This window comes from Brassica napus, chromosome C4, assembly GCF_020379485.1.
Source record: "Brassica napus cultivar Da-Ae chromosome C4, Da-Ae, whole genome shotgun sequence".
NCBI classification, from domain to species: domain Eukaryota; kingdom Viridiplantae; phylum Streptophyta; class Magnoliopsida; order Brassicales; family Brassicaceae; genus Brassica; species Brassica napus.
The window spans coordinates 26,878,376-26,892,648 of NC_063447.1; the positions used below are offsets into that span (position 1 = coordinate 26,878,376).

The 14,273-nt window shown below is 37.7% G+C and overlaps 1 protein-coding gene across 1 annotated transcript; it reads left to right on the top strand.

Annotated features, from left to right (window-relative positions):
• The first annotated feature begins 2,950 nt into the window (after positions 1–2,950).
• LOC106390528 (1-aminocyclopropane-1-carboxylate oxidase) lies at positions 2,951–4,924 on the top strand. Its single transcript, XM_013831020.3, has 4 exons — positions 2,951–3,177; positions 3,319–3,545; positions 3,917–4,250; positions 4,434–4,924. Exons 1-4 carry the CDS (start codon positions 3,064–3,066, stop codon positions 4,719–4,721), a joined length of 963 nt encoding a protein of 320 aa, XP_013686474.2. The 5' UTR covers positions 2,951–3,063; the 3' UTR covers positions 4,722–4,924.
• Positions 4,925–14,273: the final 9,349 nt, after the last annotated feature.

A 14,273-nucleotide genomic window follows, 5' to 3' on the forward strand; every position in this document is an offset into this window, starting at 1 on the left:
AAAATAGTAGATATAGGTCAAAACATGTCCTAGACGAATTCAAGGCAAAACCAAACCGAGAATATTGAAAAACTGAAGTTTTCTGGTATTGAACCGGCACACAGAACAGTCTTCAGTAAAACGCGCATAACATTTTATTTAGCCGATTGATCGACCCCAAATTGGTAGCACTGGATATCCAATTAAATTCTATATATTATGTTTAAATCTAATATTAATCCATCAGTGAGAAATCCTCCATTCGCTGCTAAAATTCTACCCAAATTAGCATCTTGAATTACCTTTTGACATCCCCTTAAATATTCGACAATAGCCTAAAATACTCTTTTTTAAAACAGCCTAAAAGACTCTAAAAGCACATATTTGACTCGATAAGATACTCCAAAGATAGATGTTAAATTGGTAAAAAAAAAATTGATATATCAAATATCTTGCATGAACTCCTTTCAAATTAAATATATCAAATACTCAAATCGGTTTTGAAAAGAGTTCGTGCAAGACCTCTAAAGAAGCTGGTGGTCTTGGTGGCTACATGGACTGCAAGGACTCTGTTCTACGTTTCGAGGAAGACGTAGGCGATGCTGGAATCCGCTAACTAGTCATCGGACTGCAAGGCCTCTGTTTTTGTGGCGGTTCGTCATGGTGTGTAGCCCTTCCGGCTCGGCGTTCTCTCACCACCAAGAAGGTTGTGGTGTCGAACGTGGCTATCTCAGACTTGTTGAGATGGTGAGATTATTGGGGGGGGGGGGGGGGTTGTGGTTTGTGGTCGAGCGTCGGTTCCTCTTTTGGTTCCGACTTTAGTAGCCGCGGTACACGCTTCCAACGGTGGTCGTTCTCCAGATGGTGACTGTCGGCGGATTTGAAGACTGGCTTGGACACACGATCTCGGTGAAGTCACGGTAACCTAGTACCACCATTACCAGTTAACCGGAATTGTAGTTTCGTCGATTTGCTTTTTTTTAGGATTAATTAATAAAATTTTGTTAATTAAAAAATTTATATATATAATATTTACGATATTTACAGAAGAACAATTATGTGTCAAATAAAAATTAAAATTTATTTGCTGGAAGTAAGCCCAAAAAAGGCGTTAGTACGTTACACATTTGATATGTGTTACCTCGGCAACGAACGACTATTCTATTACTCAAATTTGGGGTGGTCTGGATAACCAGACTGGAATATAACAATCAACATACCAAAGTTTTCTATGGAAAGACCTCGCAGTCCTAACTAAAGAATCCGAAAACTACTACTTACGGTTTTAAAATATATATAGCGCTTGTCATTTTACACTATTATGGCGTTACACATTTGATATATAACATGTGTGGCTCTGCATTACTACATTTTTAAGATAGATGTCAGAGATTTAAGTTATAAATAGCAATATATATGTTTGATTGTCTTAACATGCAGTAGAGATGATGAACTTTTCAAAACCGGCATCTTGAACGTGTAATAGTTTCATTTTTCTCAACAGCTATTCATTATATGTGGTTATGATTCGCAACGATGGACTCAAGTAGTGTAATAGAGTCTTTAGAATTTTCTTATTTGTAGACCTTTCTAATTATTTCAAATAAAAATATTTTCAACAAAAATGTTTTGGGTGGTGGTAGTCGGCTTTTAGGGTTTTTCTCTGTGGATTTAGTTTTCTCCTCTTAGTTTCATCGATTGTTTTCGTCGCAGTGTTGTGGCGGAGTGACGGAGTGACGACCATACTACTTCGGACTTGCGTTTCTGCAGGTTCTTTCGGTGGCGTTGAAGATTGGGGGGGGGGGGATCTGAGATTTGGGTTCTTCTGCGGTGTCGTAGAAACCCTCCCTTTCTCTCTTCAGTCTTGAGAGTTTTAGAGAGTCTCATTATCTAAGAAGCGTGTTTTGGGCCATCGTATGCAAGCGGTGGCTCTCTCAATGGCGTGTGAGTCTCCGGTAAATTGATGTGGCTGGTTGCCTTCTATGGCTACTTGGTGGCATCTAGCCGGTTCTTCTCTCTTCTGATCTCCTCTACGTGGTACTCCTCTTGGTTTCTCCAGAAGTTAGTGGCCGCTTTCTGTTTTGGATCGCCTTTGGTTCTTCATGTTTTCTCTATCCTCGCTGACACCGAGGATTAGCTTATCGGGTCACATGCTCTGTCTCTGATTCTCAGAGCCAGCAATTGGCATAGCAGCTTCATTTTCTCTTTTGTCAATGTGAATTTCCCAATGCCAATTCAAATCACGTGAGTTCGGTTGGTAGTGTGCTTGCAGTTTCTGTGCATGTCGTAAGAGGTTCCGTGTAGGATGCAGCAGCACTTTCTAACCCGACCTTTGGTGTCTCAGGTGAGCTTTTACAGTTGGGCCCGATTGCTTTCCACAGGTATAGCGGTCCTAGAATTCTATCTCCTTTGGTCGTCTTTGTGCTATAACGACAATGAAGAATACAGAATTGGCAAGATCATCGGTAATTAGCTATTTCAGGCGATGTCTCGGGGACTCTGGTATCCGAGGCAACAAAGTAAAACCCACATTCCCGGGGTCAACGTCAATAGAAGAGAACGGTCATTGGTAGTCTAGTGATTTAAAAACGGCCTAGCACAACACGCCGGATAGGTGGTGATGCGAAACTAGATTTGTACCATTTGATCTAGATCATTTTGTTCGAGTCCGGTTTGTATTTAACATTGATGCCTGATTCGGAATTTTAATTATATATATAATTTTTTTTAAAAACAAAGAAAAAGAAACCAATTGAAGTGCAGAAATAGAGACCCAAAAGGAAAATTCTAAATGAATCAAACTCATAAAGAAGAAAGAGGGTAGGGGTCCACTATAGATGTGCTCACATACATGCTCCACAAACTTCTGTTTCTTTTACTTTTTTATTTTCTTTTATTTTCTTTGAATGAAAATTTTTATGACCATCACACATATTTTCTCACATTTATTAGATTGTATTTCTCCTCTTTTCCGCCTATAAATAGCAATCCTATCTCATTCCCTCAGGTACTCTCACATCATCACACAACTGGCTACTTCGAACAAAGACTTTCCAAGACGAGAGATATAAAGAAAGAGAGATCATGGAGCAGACCATCAAATTTCCTGTTGTAAACTTGTCCAAGCTCAATGGTGAAGAAAGAGACCAAACCATGGCTTTAATCAACGATGCTTGCGAAAATTGGGGTTTCTTTGAGGTACAAATATTAACATGTGCTCAGTATATATATATATATATATATATATATATATATATATATATATATGATTAGTTATATATCAGCTTTTAAGTTTATATACTTAATGGTAATGTGGATCTTTTTGTTTGGATTTTTCAGATAGTGAACCATGGGTTACCATATGATTTGATGGACAACGTGGAGAAGATGACAAAGGAGCATTACAAGAAAACAATGGAACAGAAGTTTAACGACATGCTCAAGTCCAAAGGTTTGGAAAAGCTTGAGACAGAAGTTGAGGACGTCGACTGGGAAAGCACTTTCTACCTTCGTCACCTTCCTCAATCCAATCTCTACGACATTCCTGATATGTCTGATGAATATCGGTACAGTTTTTTATTTATTTATCAATATTACACAACTCTTTTTTTGTTCAACATTAATAAAACAACTTCAAATCACAATTTATATTCATTTAAAGGGAAACTTTACCTCTTTTACCTAGATTAAAAAGGAAGTTATGATATTTTATTCGCTAAAATAACTTTCCTTTGTTGGTTTATAAAAAACAGTTTTATTGAAACTTTTTCACTTGGAACTTCTAATTCTTTTTATTGTAATGTAAAGGTTGAGAAAATAATTAAAAAGAAAACTTAAGACAATTATTTGAAACCAGCATACTGAAATATTGCTTTTTCTTGGAGTAATAGTGAATAATATCCCATCGAAATACTAAAAATGTTTCAAAATTTTGCAGGACGGCCATGAAAGATTTTGGAAAGAGATTGGAGAATCTTGCAGAGAATTTGTTGGATCAACTGTGTGAGAATCTAGGGTTAGAGAAAGGATATCTGAAGAAAATGTTTCATGGAACAAAAGGTCCATCCTTTGGGACTAAGGTGAGCAATTATCCACCTTGTCCTAAACCAGAAATGATCAAAGGTCTCCGGGCCCACACTGATGCAGGAGGCATCATCTTGTTGTTTCAAGACGACAAAGTCAGTGGCCTCCAGCTTCTCAAAGATGGTGATTGGATCGATGTTCCTCCACTCAACCACTCTATTGTCATTAATCTTGGTGACCAACTTGAGGTATCATATGTTCACACTATATTTTCAAAATATCTTTTGCTAGACAAAACTTTTTTTCATGTTGAAGTCTGATTTTGGTTTAGTCCTGGTTGGATGATATTGGGCAGAATGGTTTGTATATGATATAACCGAATTAAGCAAGAATGACATTTGAAATCTTTAATGGGTTCGTAACATATTTAGGTGATAACCAACGGAAAGTACAAGAGTGTGATGCACCGTGTGGTGACTCAAAAAGAAGGGAACAGAATGTCCATTGCATCGTTCTACAACCCCGGAAGCGATGCGGAGATCTCTCCAGCTTCATCACTTGCCAGCAAAGAAACCGAGTACCCAAGCTTTGTGTTTGATGACTACATGAAGCTTTATGCTGGGGTCAAGTTTCAGCCTAAAGAGCCACGCTTTGAGGCGATGAGGAATGCTACTGCAGTTACAGAACTGAACCCAGCCGCATCCGTAGAGACTTTCTAAAAACGGAGTTGAGAGTTTAAGCAAAGAAAGAAAGAAGATGATTTTGTTTTGTGTGTTTACGTGAATAAGTTAAGACTGAGATTAGTGTTAATATAATTAATAATCTGGTTGATTAATTGTTGGTCAATGGTGTGTTTAAAGTGTGTGAGTGTTTATGTTAATGGAAGATGATAATAATATTAATATGAGTAATTGTTCTAATAGTTTTAAGGGTTAATGTGTTTATCATAAATCAGCTCTCTGTTTCAAAAATCAGAACTTAATGTTGATGAAGCTAAAAAAGCTTTTCTCTTAAAAGCTTTTAAAAAATATACACAAAAACAAACAAACAGAGATTGGTGGAACTTAAACAGAGTTCTTTTTTTTTTTTGCTAAAAGATTTACTATTGAAATTGCAGGAGAATGTAGATGTTACAAAGATTTACTATTGAAAGCCCAATCCCTAAGTAAAAGTCGAACTCTAGAATCTGAAAGTGGAAGAGACGGAGGATACGATGAATCAAGGTGATCGACGAGGTGAGAATAGAGAGAGACAATTATTCAAAAAACAGAGAGGATGATTGAGGGTCCGCATGTCTGATGCTTGCTATCTAGTTGCGCACTAGACGATCAATATCATAGAGGATAGATGACGGTGATCTGAAGCTTGAGCGATGTATTCTGTTGTTGCGTTCATTCCAGGAGAGATAGATTGTTGCTCGCCAAGAGAGTAAGAGGAGCTTTCGAAATGGAGGAGGACCAGAGAAACCTTTCAGAATTTTTTATCCACGGGTAAGCCAAATCTCTGAGTAGAATTAGTTGATTAGCCATCCAAGACTGTTTATGCCTTGTGTTTATAACCCTGAGAATAAGTTAAGTAATTTCCCTGAAATTAATCACCTTGAGGTGTACAAGAAACACAAGAAAAAATATTCAAGTTTGAATCATAAGTCCAGCAAGAACGTAAGTTATACGAATGATTCCATCGTCCCACACCTCCGAGGTTCGTTTTCCAGTCACGCGACCATGCATTAGGCGAGATTCGGTTTAAGTTTATAGCTCGTGCAGAGCAGTCTTGACTAGAAGCTAGTCATGCATGTGTTTGGAGCCAAGAATGCTTTATTCTTTTAATGGGCCAGTAGTTTTTTTTTTTTTTTTTTTTTTTGAACACATAATGGGCCAGTAGTTTGATTATTCATTTAATGGGCCAGTAGTTTGTATAAAATGCCTATGGCTTCATTGGTCATTTTCTTAAATTGCATGTTTAAAATCACGGGTTCAAACTCGTCTGTAAAGATTTTTGATTTTTTTCAAAAATTAATAGTTAATGGACAAAAAAAAAAACAAAACTTAGGTTCACCCCCTAAGCTGAACCTTTAAATTCACTCTAACCTTTACGACCAATCAAAATAACACATAGATAATTAATTAAAAAATATTAAATTAAATAAAAAATAGATACAAAAAATAAAAACGCTAATTTTAACGACATTAACGCTTCCAGCAAAACCCTAAACCCTAAATATTAAATTCTAAACCACATACCATAAATTCTAAACCCAAATTCAAACCCCTAAAACCAAACCCTATACCCTAAACCCTAATCCTAGACCCTAAGCCCAAATTATATACCTTAAACACAAAAAAATAGACTGTAAACCAAAATCCTATACCCTAAACCCAAGTCTTAGACACTAAACCCAAACCGTAAACCTTAACCCAAACCCTATAGCATCTAAGTTTGGGGTTTGGGTTTAGAGTTTACCGTTTGGGTTTTAGGTATAGGATTTGGGTTTAGGGTATAGGTTTTGGGTTTAGGATTTACGGTTTGGGTTTAGGATTTACCGTTTGGACTTATGGTTAAGGTTTTGGGTTTAGGGTACATAATTTGGGTTTAAGGTTTACGGTTTGGGTTTAGGGTCTTCGACTTGGCACTACAAGAAAACAACAAGGATTCTGAGGGAAAAAATCGTCGGAATTTCGTTATTCCGACGACATACCGACGAAACAAGTCGTCGGAAATAATTCCTCGGAATTTCTTCTTTCCTCGGAAATCCCTCGGAATTTTCCGACGGAATTCCGAGGAAACAAACTTCCGAGGAAATTCCGAGGATCACTAGTTTGTCGGAAATGTCCTCGGAATATACCGAGGGAGAACTTCGTCGGGATATTTCCTCGGACGTTCATCGATCGATGCGTTTTTGGACATATATACATCGATCGATAGGAATATACCGACGACATATTCCTCGGAATATTCCGAGGAACATGTCCCTCGGTATATTCCGAGGAACCGGTTCCTCGGAATATTCCGAGGGAAATGTCCCTGTTCCTCGGTATATTCCGAGGAATAGGTCCCTCGGTATATTCCGAACGTTTTTTTGTAAACAGATCTAGGCTGTTCAATATGGCAAAACCGAACCGTACCGAACCGAACCGAACCGAAATAGATAATATGGTTTGGATTTGGTATATACCATACAAACCGAATGGATATGATTTTTAAAAAACCGTAGGATTTGGATATGGTTCGGTATATAACCGATAAAACTGAATAAACCAAATAAAACCGATCAAAAAATAGAAACATGTAAATATGTATATATTTTATAACAACATATGAAAATCATAAGTTAATTTTTTTGCTAATAACTATTACCATTTTTTTACAGTAATAAAATAGTCCTGATTTGTAAAACACTTGAACTATAATTAAATAACAATTCATCGCAAACATGCTTCTTATGTTCTTAGTCGTCTTTTGATCTTTTTGCTTTAATTTAGCATTGACTAAATTGAAATAAAGATTATAAATTTGATGATAACAATTAGTGGAAATTCTTCACAATTTTTTTTTGTCTATAAACGAATAGAGTTTCGTGTTTAATAGAAGAAACATGACTTTAATGAACGCTAAATATGAAATAATATAATAACTTATTTTTTGTGCTTCGTTCTTCTGTTTTATTTTTTATTTTTTATTTTTATTATCAAAATTTTGGGCTTTAATTTTAATTATAGATTTGATTATTTTATTAGATGATAGAAACATTTTTTATTTTTGTTCTTTTATTTAAACTTATAATATTTTTTAATAAATGAATGTGTTGACAACAAGACTCTAAAATTCATATAATATGATCCCAAAATAAAGAATTATATTTTTTGGTATAAAACCGAATAAACCGAAAACCGACGGTATATAAACCGAACCGAACTGAAGTAAATATGGATTTAGAATGGTAGTTATATTTTACTAACCGAAATACCGAAAAACCGAAAAAACCGAACCGAAACCGAACCGATATCCGGATTGAACACCCCTAAACAGATCGATCGATGGATTTATGTCCAAAAACGCATCGATCGATCGAGTAAAAATATAATTAATTTCCTCGGAATGTAAAAAATATTAATTCTTTAAAAAAATAAAATTTCTGAAATTTAAATTCGAAAATATGAAATTAAAATTAAAATTGAAATCATATTAAATTAATATTCAAAGTTTCACAAATAAAAATAAAACATTCCGAGTTTTTGAAAAAAAAAAAAAACTACGGGTCTGGCACGTCCGGTACACCTCGTTCGGGTACATCCTCTGCATCATCTCCATCATTTGCTGGTTCAGCCTCCTCTGTGCCTCATAACCCGCCTGTTGAGCCGCCATCTGGGTCTCCAACAAAGATATACGATCATCTTTGTCCTTCAACTGAGCCGTAAGTACTTCTGGATCAACAAAGGGCGGTGGTGCAGAAGAAGGAGGAACTGACCGGGTGCGACGACCCAAACCGACCAAACATCCCTTCTTCTTTGGAACCGACTGAATAGAAAATAGCCAAATTTACAAATTTAAACCAAGAAATAAATGAATTGAACTTTAAAAAAAAAAAGAACTTACGGATTCAACGATTTCGTTGATTCGAAACCGGGACAAGTTGGTCGAAGCCGTCGAAGCGTCATCCTCGGTTTGAAGCTGAGACACTTCGTCTACCACCTGAGTTTGGACCAGGTCGACCACGTCCCTCACAAGACCGTCATCAATCTGGCCGGTCTTCTTGTTGGTATACGCCCTCCTCATTAGGGCGAGATCATCAACCGGCTCGCCATCATTTTCTTCCGCCTTGAAAAAAAACATAAATTAAAGAAACATTAGAAATTAGAAGAAATGCACAATAAATTAAAATTCTGAAACTCAAATAATTGAAGAAAAAGCGGTTGAACTTACCATGCGATCTCCCAGAGTGGCAATAGATTGAGCACCCAAGTTATGCTTGTAGATGCCCTTCCCTTTACGGTCGCTCCTGCGGTTGGTGGAGTTGGTGGAAGAAGTTTCTTTCGTCTCTTCCTTATCCCAATGCGCACACAACTCCTTCCAGACCGTGTCGTTCATCGACTTTGGGACCTTTTAATAAAAAAAGAAAAGAAAATAGTTTAATAAATTAAAAAATAGTTTAATAACTTAAAAAATTGTTTAATAAATTAAATCGAACCTTATTGATTTCCCACTTCTTCTTCCACTCGTGGATCTGCTTCCCATAGTTGTCCATAACTTTATGGACGAAGTGGTGATAGATAAAGAGCGTCTCATCGGAATTCCAGTTGAACTCTTGCTGAAAAAAAAAACAATTAGTAGAAAATTTATATTAAAGATTAAAAATATAAGTAAAAAATTAGAATACTTACCGCAAACTGACGAAACCACAGAACCTGCTTGTTGGTAGGGAAGTGAGTGAAAGTCGGATGTCCACTGTCGAGGGCCGAGTACATCATACGGTTGATCCATGCGCTGATCCTGTTCCCGGATCGGTTGAACCTAATAAAAAGAATAAACGGTTAATAATGAATCCAAATTTAAAGAAAAAAATATTTAATTACCATGTTTGACCCCGTCCATGTGGATACGGAGTGAGATACGGAAGATGGTCACGACCGGGCTGTTGAACCAACTCCGCAACACGCATCACTCCCGGAGGACCCAGAGGAACATGAGCGGATGCAGCAGCGGGAGCGAGAGGAGCAGGAGCGGGTGCATCAGAGGGAGATGTATGGTTGGAGCTGTGGGGCGAAGGGGAATCCTGAAAATGGCTGGAATCCCGAGACTGGCTCCCCGTACCACCACGACCACGCTGTCGAGGCCGGGTCTGATCATCATGAGACCTGTAAATTAAAAAAATATATTTAATAAATAGAGAAATATATAAATTAATTTTTTTTAAAAAAAAAATCCCAAATAATTTAATCACAAAAAAAGATTTATATATATTAAAAATATTTAAAAAATATATAGAAAAATAGTTCTAATAAACAAAAAAATAGTTTTAATAAATAAAAATAGTTTAATAATTACAAAAAAATAGTTTTAATAATATATATATATATATATATTAAAAATATTTTTAAATCCCAAATAATAGTTTTTAATCACAAAAAAAGTTTTATAGATATTTAAAATGTTTTGTAAAATCCAAAAAATCGAATTTATATACAAAATATTTTTTGTAAAATCCAAAAAATCGAATTTATATAGAAAAATCGATTTGTAAAATACAAAAATCGATTTATATACAAAATCGTTATATAAAATCGATTTTATAAATACAAAAAAAAATAAAAAAATTATAAAAAATTCTAAATCAATTCAACAAAACAAATTATTCAACCAAATCATAATTCTAAACCTATTATACAACCAAATCACAATCCTAACCAATCACCCTAACAAAAATCTATCAAAACTACACAAAAACCTAACAAATAGAACCTAAGAGAGTGGGATAGGGTCCTTACATGATTTGTGTAAGAGAAGGGGGAGATCGCCGGAGATATCGTCGGATTTCAGGGGGAAATCGCCGGAGAGAAGAGAGGAGTCGCGCAGAGGAAGAAGAGAGAAATGGGGAAGAAGAAGGGGCTCGTGGTTATAAAACCTAGGGTCCGACGGACATTCCGTCGGAATTCCGTCGGAATTCTAATTTCAATTTTCGCGAAATATTTGCCCGGTAAAATGAAAATATTCCGAGGAAATACCGAGGAACTAGTGTTTGGGGTTTCAAAACATCAATTTTTTTTGCCGTATTTCATTTCTTATACAATTGTAATGCATACCATTGAGGATTCTTTGTATAGATGAGCATAAACCATGAAATAACAAATTTCAAAACTAATTGAAAGTATTCCCTTTACCGTTCATTAAAAGGTATAAGTGTTTCTCTTATGTTGTGGGATTTCGTTCATACAATCGGAAAAGTGTTAATTATACGGTAAGGAACAAATATTTGACTTCATAATGAACGTAAGACACTTAATAAGGGTTATATAGGTGTTATTCAAACCGCAAAACGTTGTTTTCGGATTATTCCGAGGGAACTCCGAGGAAACCCTCTTCTTCCTCGGAATTTCCTCGGAATATTCCGAGGAACTAGTGTTTGGGGTTTCAATACGTCAATTTTTTTTTATAAACGGATCGATCGATGTATATATATCCAAAAACGCATCGATCGATCACTAAGATGGACCGGACCGTAAGAATGTGATCGATCGATGAGATTATCCCATTGATCGATCGAGAATCTCAAGTGTTCCTCGGAATGTCCTCGGAAAATCTTGTAAGTTTTTTTATAAATGGATCGATCGATGGATATATGTCCAAAAACGCATCGATCGATCACTAAGATGCACCGGACCGTAATAATGTGATCGATCGATGAGATTATCCCATCGATCGATCGAGAATCTCAAATGTTCCTCGGAATGTCCTCGGAAAATCTTGTAAGTTTTTTTATAAACGGATCGATCGATGGATATATGTCCAAAAACGCATCGATCGATCACTAAGATGGACCAGACCGTAAGAATGTGATCGATCGATGAGATTATCCCATCGATCGATCGAGAATCTCAAATGTTCCTCGGAATGTCCTCGGAAAATCTTGTAAGTTTTTTTATAAACGGATCGATCGATGGATATATGTCCAAAAACGGATCGATCGATCACTAAGATGGACCAAAGCGTAAGAATGTGATCGATCGATCCGTATTTGTTCAAAAACGCATCGATCGATGCGTGTGCGGGAAACAGAATTATAAGGCAAAACCCGACCTTTTTTGGATCTAAACCTCAGAACTCTCATCCCCTCCGATTTCCCCTATAATTCGCCCCCCCCTTTCTCTCTCTATAATCATCCGATTTGAACAATTTTGGGCTCTATTCCCCTTGATTTTTCGAGCTCTACCTGATTCCTACACTCGTTTTCACCCTAAGACAGGTATACTCCGCGAATCTCCACATTCTGAAATCGTGTTCTTGAGCAATTTTTTGGGTTTTGTGAATTTCTTATTTCCGTGTTGATTCCTTGATCAAATATGCATGAAACAGATGTTTAAACATGGAATAGAACACAATTGTCTGTGATCAACGAGTTTGGAACAGGATTTGAGATGATTTAGGGATTGAGAATTTTTTTCAATTTGGTTTTTTTTTATCACAACTCGATTTCGCCTTTCATTTTCATGTTGCTTTGAGTTCTTAATTGATTATAACCATGTTGAGAGCAATGATTCTATTTTGTAGAGAATGAAGCGCACGAAAACATCAGCAAAGAAGAACACACAAGAAGAGGGTTCGTCTCAGCGAGAGAAGCAAAGGCCAAAGAAGTGGGATAAGTCTGATACCACCCACTACAACAACATGAAGAAGGTAGCCGTTCCGGCTACACAACTAGCATGTCCTGAGACGATGACAATATTGGGAATCAAAGCAGACATTGAAGGGCTGTTCCAGAACATGGGTCTAGGCCAACTATGCAACCTCAACGAACCCACTTATCCGGAGTTGGTACGCCAGTTCATAGCATCCGCATACGTCAGCCATCCCGATGATAGCCATCAGGAAGGTTTTCTGGCATTCGTAGTGCAGAAAGTATACTATGAGGTATCTTTCACAAACCTCTGCGGACTATTTGGATTGAGTGCAGGGGAGAGGACATCTGGTCTTTATTGGACTTCAGAGCTGTTGAACTTCTGGGAAACGATTGGCACAGGGGTTTATAGATCTTCTCAGGCAAAGGAGTCACTTATCCGGAGCCCAGTACTGAGATATGCCACACGCCTCATTGGCTCATTGCTATACGGGACAACCACAGCCGCATCAGTCACGCAATGGGAGTTGTGCCTCCTGTACCAAGGTGTGAGGCATTTGCTACCGGCATTTGGAAACTCTACATTCCCACCTGCTACTGCCTTCAACATGGGAGCGGTGCTGGCCGCAAACTTAGCAGGATACAAGGGGAAAGTAACCAAATCCAAGAGCAATGCATGTGGATTTGGTGCAGTGATTACTCGGATCCTTAGACATGTGGGTGTAGACTGCGAGAACCAGCAGGTAGCACTGGACAGATCGAACAACATTGCTTGGAACTACCTGGATGTCAAAAATCTTGTAAGTAAGGAGTTCATAGCTGGTCCCCACTCGAGGATCGATCGGGATGGTCCTTACGTCTACGTATTCCAGGACCGAGCGAAGAAAACACTCTACTGCCACCTGCCTCAGATCGGCCTGACTGCTCTACTTTCAGAGGCTGCAGTTGAGTTCTTACCCCCTGCTACCGCACTAGTAGACAAGCCATCCTTCTTCACGCCAAAATATCAGACCAAAGGCAAGGCCGTGGTTGATGAAGAAGGAGAAGATGAGGCTGCACAAGCCATTCCAGATTCACAACCCCATCAGCTACTCCCATCAGACTCCAGCCAGTACAAGTTGCAAGAGCTTCCACCGAACGCCACTTCGCGCCAGCAACAACATTGGAGAGATCAGAGCATAAAGACAAACAACGACATGCTACACAAGATCTGGGCTGCCATTTCACGTATCAGGCCGTGTCGTTGCCAAAAGGATGATGTAGTTCATCGGGACAACTCTCCATCCAGCTCTGGTTCGGGTTCGAGTGGTACACACAGGGTAAGAAAGAGGTCCAATAGACCCAACGATGCAGGAACATCTGGAGTAGGAGACGAGGAGTAGGAGCTATCACCGGCCAGTATTGCCATTTGATTTCCGACCGCGCTATTTTATTTTCTTTTCTATTCTAACGTTTTATGGTCTTATTTTCTGTTAATTTTGAACTTAGTTTTTTTTTTCTTAATTATGAGTTCGTATTTCTTTTACATGGTTTCTTCGTTTTATTTGGTTGTGTTTTGAGTAGTTTTTAATTCGTATTCAGCTTTGCCTTGCTAGATAAACCAAATAACTAATATCCGAGGAAAGAGGTTATATCAAGTGTTCCTCGAATTTTCTCGGTATTTCTTAAAAAAAAAAAAAAAAAATCAATGGTAGTCTGTTTCCGAGTCATCATCACCAGATGAATCTGAATCTGGATCTTGGTGAAACTCTCCAATCACTGGTTCATCCTCTACGTGAACGACGGCTTCCTCTCCAAAGTCGGTTAAATCGACAACAAGGCCAACTCCAGCTAAATCTTCTGCTGCACTTAAGTTGCCGGATGTGCTTGGTTGTAGTGGGTCTTCCAGCTCAGAACTTCCCTGAACTCGGCCTCTCGGGTTGAGTCTTGTAACAGTAAC